Genomic DNA, 8,856 nt, shown 5'->3' with positions numbered 1-8,856 from the left:
CCTGCCGCTCCGACATGACGTACAGGTACTTCTGGTCAACGGAGAAGGCCATGTCTCGCAGCACTGGGCTCCCGTCCTTGAACACTGTCACCATCTCGTACTGAATTCCACCATGGGGAGGACCATCTGCTCGGATCTGGAAGAAGCGCAAACGGATTACAGGTGATTTCATAGCAGCCAAATGCAGATTTTATTTTGGGGGTGGAGGGTGAAGGGAAGAGGATGAGGTAAGGAAAGGGAGCTAATTCAAAATCTCAGCTTGCGACCTGGAGGCAGAGCAAAGAGCTGGCAGGCAGCACACACACACACGAGCTAAAGGAAAGGTTCCTGTCATTTCCCCAGCCCTTGAGAAGTAAAGAGAAGGATTTCAGCCACAAGGTGAGCTTACAGGCTGTCCTCGTGCCATGACTGATCACGGGCATCCAAGAGCAACAGTGACTGCAAAGTAAGATTTTTAGACTGTCCCCAAACCAAACGACTGCAGGACTCCACAGGCAGCACAACTGGCCCAAATTACCACGCAGATGTTTTTTTTTTTTTTTTTTTTTTTCCCCAGACGCATAAGGAATGACACTCAGACAACCACCATTGCCTCTTGCTGCCACAGGAGCTTCCTAAAACCCCATTTCTTAACAACTGGTAGCTGCAGCTGCCATCCTGTTCCTTTCGAGTACGCAGGACTCGGCGAGGAGCAACCAGCCCACCCTCACTGCTGCGCGAGCAGGGAGCTATCCCGGCGGCCATATGGCTTGTTCACTCCGACGGGCTCCGAGTACCAAACCACCCCACGGAAAGACAACTCCCTGCTCCTGCAGGAAAACAGCCCGAGCTGCGACAAATCCCACCACTGAGCGGCTGCTGTTGAGCTTGTGCCATCTCTTCCAAAAGTTAATAATTTATGGCCTGGGGAGCTGCGCGAGGGGAAGGGAGGAGGATAAACAAACAATTTACATTGTCTTTCCTACCAGGATTTGCATATTTGAAGAGCCATTTGATTGCAACACGGTGTCTACATAGCTGCACACGCCGCAGGGGGAGGCGCGAGCAGCCGCTTGCCCGGGGTGGGTGCAGCCGACGGTGGCCCCGTGCTGGCTGTGCTGCAGGGGGGACACGCTGGGGACCCCCAGTCCCCAAACAGCCTCCGTCCCAGAGGTGCCACCTGCTGAAGCCTTGCTCTGGGCTGCTGTACCCGGTCCCCTTGTGCTCTCGGTTACTCGTGCCTGGCTGCTGCACGGAGGCAGAGGCGCGAGAAAGTGGCTTTGGACCAGTCGGAGCCTTCAGAAGAGGCAGGGCAGAGCAGCAGGGAGGGATATCTGTTTTTTTCTGGTTCACATCCCCTTAAAAGAAGAGAGCAGGCTGTTAAGCATCTTTAGGTTTACCTGAGAAATGTGCCACCCCAGCGGGAGACTCAAGGGCATCCTCCCACATGCGGGGGGTGGTGCTCCTCTTCACCCTCCTCTAAATAAACCCTCCTCTAGCAAAGAGCCCCGCTGCCTCCTGCCATGCACAGACCTGCTGGGTACACAGATGCAGTTGTTTTCTGGATTTCTGTCCTTCCTCATTACCTTCCATTCTGATTTTTTTGTGGTGGAACAGTAGGGATGAATGTAACTGGAGGTCTGGCTTGACACCCATGGCCAGATTCAGGGAGCCTCCGGCACGGTTAAGCTGTCAGCCCAATGCTGGCTCAAAAGCCCTGAAATTTCAGATGGAAAAAAGCAAACAGAGTCACATCCTGCTTTAGTTACACCTGTGCCAGGCGGGACACCTCACAGGCCCGCACCTGCCTGTGCTGTGGACATGGGGACACCACGAAGTCACCCGAGGAATGAACAGCAGGGACAAGCTGTCAGGGAGACAGCTGCTGCCACGCAAACCCCTGGTTATTGCCAGACGGGAATGGAAACGCCGGACACGAAGGATCAGCAGCCTTTGTAAAAAACAACTGTTTTCCACAGTTCCCTCGGGGGCACCGGCAGCTCGTTAAATTGAGCTTCTTCCTAGTAATGAGGTCAGACAGGGCTAATAAAGAGAGATACCACCGGACAAGCCTCGTGCAGGCCAATTCCAACTGGGAATTGCGGCTGCGGGCTGGAGGCAGGAGGCTGTCCAGGTGAGCTGGCCCCACGCGGGGAGCCTGGCCGCGTGCAGGATGCCCCTTCCCATGGCCGGGCACCCGCAGCTGGCCCTGCTGCAGCATGTCCTGGTGGCCACGAGGGCTCTGGTGCTCTGCATGGGGCTCTGAGCCCTGCAGCTCCCCCTGTGCCCCCAGCCCCAGCCCCGTGCCCGGCGAGACGGGGATGAGATGCGCCTGCTGATGCCTGGGTGCTGCACTGCCGGGCTTCCTGAGGGCTCGGTTTCCATGCCGACAGATGATGATGTCAGACGAGAAGAATGATGATTCCTGCGAACGCGGAAGAAGAAAGGGATCATCTCCGCAGCAGGAAGCTTCTTGTTGACGTTCGGAGAGAGAAATAATTCCCCTGCCCGACTTACAGGTGTGCTTTCAGCGCCAGGCAGGCGCGCATCCAAACACGGTGCCACGGACACTGGGAAGACGAGGGGGAAGGCTCGAGACAGACCCAAAAGGTGATCTTTTTTAAGGGTCTGGGGCTCTGCAGGAGCCTTCCCACCTCTGGCTGTGTGGGGCAGCAGTGCCCACCCGGCCTCCCCCAGCTTTTCAATCCCTACCCTGCAGCAGGGCAGCGGTGCAGGCCAAGCTGTGCAAAAGCGGGTGGGAATGCAGCAAAACAGCCAGGAGGTGGGTGCAGGGAGAAGCTTGCCAGTGCAGTAGAAACCAAAGGTGTCTAGGGCAAGAGACACGCTCATTGCAAGAGCCAGAGGAAAGCCAGGAGGGCAGAGCACGGGCTCACACACTGAGATGTGAATCGGAGAAGTCGCTTGGGACACATACAGTATTTCTCAGTCACTCTTGATTCGTGTTTACAAATACGGCTTGAAAAGTGCCTAATGACATAAGCTGCAAATCCAAATATCAGCACTGGCTCAGAGCACGCAGGGCCAGCAGAACACCCCGCGTGCCGAGGCAGAACGCGTTTCAGTTCAGGAAACCACCGTCCTCCCAAGGCATCGCACAGACTTCGGCGTTTAATACCCCCACAATGCAGGCAGCACGCATAAGCTCTGCATTATCTTAGGAGATTAGCAAAATACCACGTTGTGTCATGTATCTGTAGCAGGGGAGCACCCACGGTGATAAGCGGACGAGCCGTTCAGGGTTCTGATGTGACGTGGAGCTACAGCGTGTGCATTGTGCTGAAGTGTCAGTTATTTATTTCGCCCGGCCTGCACCAGAACTAAGAAACATTTGGATTCCGTTCCAGGTCCTCCCAGCAGGCTCCCATTAGAAGACATTGAATCTCTTTGTAGGAACTTTCCATGATTAAATTACCTGTCTGCTTTCATTATTAGTGTTTCAATGAGGGTGGCTCTCGTGATGAAACACTCGGTGCCAGAAAAACAGCTCGATAAGTCCATGCCTGCAGGGACTGATTCCCCATCCCAGATGCAAGGTCACCCGTCACCTTCCCGAGCCTCAGGGCGTCCCCACGGACACAGGCACCCGATGGGGAGCGGATCCCAAGGCATTGCAGTGCTGCTGCCCTGGGGAGACCTCACCAAACATGCTGGGTGGGCACCCGAGGTCTGCCCCCCATCACGCAGCACCAGGCGCCGGCTGCACGCGCTTCCCTTCGCCTTTTTGTACCTAACGGTGACAAAGTGAGAAGCCCAGCCAACCCTGCAGCCTTCAGACTGCTCCTTTCGTGCTAGGATTTCTAGCCCTTCGGGGCGAACACTATCAAATAGCGTTGCATTTGTGTAAAATGGACGTTTCTAGTAGAACTGTATCAGCGCTGGGAATGCGCACTGGAGCGTTACTGCATCTCCTGCCTGAAATAGAAACCGGAGACAAGAGCAGCCCTCGCTACCAAGGTGCATCTCTGCAGAATTGCCACATTTTTTGCCGTTTAAGGCTGCACGTTTCAGCTCTTGGGCATTTCCCATTAAAGCTCCCCATAAAGCTCTAGGATGGATTTCTTGCTTCACTGCTGAAAATTTAGCAAAAAGACTGTCACTGGCAGCAGGCTTCTGAGTCAGGCTGGAGCACAGCACAGCTTGGATAGCCTTCACCTTCCTCCTTCTGTCCCTGGTTCTGTGGGGTTTTTCCTGCCTCAACCTGGCACTAAAGGAAGTCTCCACAAGCAAGAGACTCAGGAGAGCAAAAGCTCCCCGAAGACAAGACAAGATAAATAAATATCAGTCCAGATTTTCTGTGTGTGCCTCCACCAAATAATCTTTGCAGAAGGGATTTACATCTACTAATCCAATTTAATTAAACTGGGCTATTCCACAAGCACATCAAACCGAACAGGAGGCGAGATGCACGGGCTGATCAGCCCCTTTCGCTCTCCACCCCCCGTACACATTTCCCCACAGCATCATCACATCACACGTAACCCATGCTGGTGCCCGCGCGTTGTTGGTCCTGCATCGTCTGCCTCTGACACCCACTGAGAAAAAAGCACAGCAGTCTCCAGGAGGGGAGAACATGGAAGAGAAATTGCAAATCTCTAGACAAGAAGCTTCCAAGAGCCCTTCAGGCCCTCTATGAAATTCTTCTGTGAGTAAAGTACCTCTCTTATCCCCCCTGAGCACTGCTGACATCAGGTAAGGTTGGGATGCTCCTGGGAGCTGGGTCGGAGCCATTTGCAGGTCATTAATAAACCAGAGGGAAGCTGAGCGATTTGCTGGGCATGGAACAGCAAGGCCATGGTGGATCTGGGAACCGAATCTGCTAATGCAGGTGTGTGGGGGGGTCCAGGGCACCCCCACCGTGTTCTCATCTACGGGAGGAGTAACCCAGTGCCGAGGAGCTGACCTTCCCCGCACGCACCTTCTGCTCGCAGGCACAGCAGCAGTGTGATTTAGCTCACTGCTCTCCACTTGGGAAGTCTCCCCCTTGAAATTAAAGTGAAATAGTAATCCCATTAAGTATCTTTCCTTAAATCATGGATATGTCCGTGAGGAAGTTAATGACAACCCTTACAACCCTTACATGCACGTTCCATTTAAATCAGCATATCCAATTAACTTCATTACCTGGAGGCCCTCTCATATCCCAGTCTCTTTCTCTCCTGTCATATTTTCTTTATGCATTTTTCCCAAATCAGGATAGAAGGCATCTGTCTTGGTGGGCATCACCTTTATTTTCACCCCACAGACAGCACTGGGAAGCCTTGACAGAGAGGTTCAATCCCGAAAGGCACGACGCTGCCAGGCTGAGTGGGTTGTCCCAAAACTGCTCCCCAGGACCAAAATGATCTCATCTCCCTGGGAGCAGAAAACCCATCCTCTCCAGAACGGCACTGACTAAACATTAAATACACTCACTAATCGCCTTTGGGGTGCCCTTACACAACTCCTCAGGACCACCAGGGGATCTCTGCACGGCGAGCCCTGGCCATGCACAGGCATCGCAGGGGCATTGCAACCAGGAGTTTTTCTTCAGTACTGCCCACCGGTACCATGAATATTCCTTAAACTGACACAGACAGAGATCTTTCTTACTTTCTTAGAGCTCCAGGCAGTGCCCCAGACCAGGACAGCCGTAGTTACCGGGGGGGACAGTGAGCAGGTTGGGCCCCATGCCCCAAGGGAACGAACCGGCACTATCCAGCAGCGCGGTGGCATCACATTGGCACCTTTTGCTCACCGCTGGGCATTGAGCAGCAGCCCTGGGTTATTCAGTGAGCTCTTGAAGGCTCAGTTCTAAGACGCAATAGCAAACAGTGGGGAAATCACCGCACTTTGATGCAAGGCGTCTGAGCTCTCCTGCAGTTCCTCCCCTCCAGCAAGTGCTGGCCAAGGCACTCGGCCAGGCCCCGCTGTTCCCAACTGCTTCTTTTGAACCTCCATGAAACAGAAAAACACCACTCAAGCAAATCCAGCCTCCCAACCCAACTTCTCCCTCCTGCTGCTGGGTACAATGCAGGCAAAGCAGCAAGACAGCACAAAGCCAAGACCACGTCTTTGCTCCTGTTTTCTGAGTCTTAATCACCCTTTTTGGAGGTGTTTTCCTCCTCCATCCCCTCCCTGTACTTGAGGGCAGCTCCAGGTGTGAGAGAACCTCTACCCCCTCCTGCTCTGCAGCCCCCAAAGGTGCCCAGAGGAGCCCTTGGTCCCTGCCTGCAAGCAGAGTGGCTACAGGCATCAGCTTGTGCCTTGGGAAGGGACGGGGGAGAGGGGAGTGGGAGAGCTGGGAAGCTCATCTTGTAAGTGGGGAGAGGAGGTAATGAGGTGTCGGCAGCAGCACAGCCCTGTGTGGTGCAGGGGGAAGGCAGGGGGGGCTCCATCCTGAGCTTTTTCTGATCAGGCTTCATGACCCAAATTATTTATAGATCTGAGGTTTCGGCGAATTCCATACTCATGTCAAAAATGTCTCTATGCATGTGTCTTTTACACCCACATGTGTTTCACAACTCTTCGGCTTTGGAAATGTTAGCTAAGCGTTCAAAGCCACTACCTGGGAAGCGGCAGCTCCCCAGGGAAACAGCGAGTCAGAGAAACCAGCGGGCTAATTGGAGAAGAGCTCAGGGAAACGCTCCTGGCCTCCCCAGGCCGCCCCGCAGGGAGGTGGAGTGCAGTTGGCACGAGCACCCACATATGCAGCACAGTGCAAAACCACCAACCCAGTAACAAAGCTGCACAAATTAACTCTCAGCTCCAGCACCCCCAGCACCGGGGTGGAGAGCTGCTCCCAGGAGCGAGGCTTTCTTCTCGCCCAAGCCCGACAAGAAGGCTGCGAGCCTTCTGCCCGGATCTGGCACAGGCAGCCGAGATGAAGAGAGACCTGAAAGCTTTCAGTCTTATAGTTTTAAAGAGCCTGAACCCACCTAATGGGAAGGCAAGAGATACGTTAAAGACAAAACCAAAAGAAAAAGCTGCCCTTCTGCTGGAAAGCTTCAGTTGCAGCCAACAGGCTCTCGTACGAAGATGCCAAGATCTCGGCTGTTTGAGCACACCCCGCGTGTCCCCTGGCCAACACCAGCATTGTGACACCAAGGCCCAAGGTGCTGGGCGCTCGGACCTGTCCCAGGAGAACAGCGAGCACAGCCCTTCCCACTCGCAGGTGGAAAGAGGAGCTTGGAAGAGGGATCAGCCCCTTCCCAAATACCCTGCAGTCCCCACACTGCCCCTCTACTGACTTCCAAAGGCAAAAGCAGGCGGCTGCTGGGTTGAAGCTGCAGCTCAGACATCATACCTGGGGCCATCATAAAGCCTAAGAGAGATTGCCACTGAAGCTGCTCCCCCTCTCTACTGAGCCCTTATTTCCTTCTTCCATCCTTCTGCTCCCTCCACCCTTCTGGAGAGCTGATCCTCCGAGATAAAACGGGGAGGATGGTACAGAGGCACCATGCAGAGACTAATCAGCAGCCCCCATGTCTTTAATTTATTACTGCATGAGAGGCTCGTTTAGAACAAAGCTGCCAGTTCGGAAGATCATTCCTCTAAAAGACTTTTTATTTGAAAAGCTGTCAGCTCACACCTTGTCACAGCCCTACTTGCAGCAGCAGAACTTTAACAGCGTGCCACCTCATGCAAATGAGCTGCTAATTAATTAAGTAGTATTCTTCCGGGGATGGATTCATTAGAATTGAATTTGGGGAGGCTGTCTGGATAGCTTGTCTTCCTCTGGACTGCACTTGCAATCAGCAGCTCTGCCTTTTCTAAGGCCCCACCACCTCCTGACTGCTGCACCTAGCCCGGCTGACAACTGTAGTGGGATGAAAAAAACCCAAAACACTAGAATTGAAGGGCCCAAAAGATTCCTTTTTCTCCTATTCCAGAAAGCCTGTGCAGAGCAAGGCCCCGCTGAAAAGCAGGAAGCAGAGTCTATTAACTCAGAGGGCCCCAGGGATCAGGCTCCCAGGAAGGGAAGGCTGCAAAGCAGCAGTGCTCTTTTTTGGAGCACTTGTTGCAGAGTGACAATTGCTGGGGGTTCAGGGCTATTGGTCTTGCACTTTCCTCCAGCATCAAAGCACAACCCATTAAAAGTGGAGATGCTTGAGAGCATCCTGTGAATTTACTCCAAGGAAGGAGGACAGCTCGGGGCATGTCTGCAGCATGTTACAAAACCTATTCTCTTCTAAGTTGTCCCCTAATAAAGAGCCACAATGTGCAATGACTTCCCTTTTCTTTTGTTCAGCAATAAGCACCCTTTCCCTTTACGTTCCTGTATTATTTTTAAAGAGAAGGCTCAGTGCTGCTCTGGGAAATGGGAATCACTGAGTTAGCAGCACTTTGCTGCTTGCAGGCTTTACATTTTGGCACTGAACAAGGAAATCATCAAAGAGACTGAGTACTGGCCTCCAAGAGAAAGGAACGAGGTAGGTGTTACTGCACCACAAGGCACCGCACGCTAACCTTTCTGCAACGCGCTCCTTCAGACTCTGCCATTCTTTCCTTCACTTACCCCTGCTTCTCCCCCTTTCTGCTGCTTTTATCCAGTTCCTTCCCCTACAGCTGGAAAGTAAATGAAAGCACAGGAGAGCAAAGAGGAGGACAGCTCCAGGAACAGGCAGAGGCTTTTTCCCAGAGCATCCTCTTGCAGGCGGTGCTGGCAGCCTCCAGCACCCTGCCAGCTGGGTGCAGCAGCAGCCTGGGCTGTGGGGACAGGGACAGGCAGGGGTGGCTCTGCCCTGCCACCCCCAGGCATGGCAAGCACCCGGTGGCTTTCTCTACTCCTTGCTGGGCTCGGCATCAGCACACACCTGATGGGGACCTGATCGGAGCCACCTCCCATCAGACCATTTGTCCCCGTTTCTTCATCTTTAC

General features: G+C 53.6%; 1 protein-coding gene across 4 annotated transcripts in view; it reads right to left on the bottom strand.

The window, feature by feature from the left end:
- PLXNA2 (plexin A2) overlaps window positions 1-8,856 on the bottom strand; it is a 204,807-nt gene that overhangs the window by 93,450 nt on the left and 102,501 nt on the right. For all 4 annotated transcript variants that reach the window (XM_080569478.1, XM_080569479.1, XM_080569481.1 and 1 more), the window contains one exon: window positions 2-136. In XM_080569478.1, coding sequence (XP_080425604.1) covers window positions 2-136 — 135 coding nt within the window. The remainder of the gene's footprint in view (window position 1; window positions 137-8,856) is intronic.

This window comes from Anser brachyrhynchus (genome assembly GCF_964034855.1).
Source record: "Anser brachyrhynchus genome assembly, chromosome: 27".
NCBI lineage: Eukaryota > Metazoa > Chordata > Aves > Anseriformes > Anatidae > Anser > Anser brachyrhynchus.
This window is presented reverse-complemented; position numbering and strand designations above follow the sequence as displayed.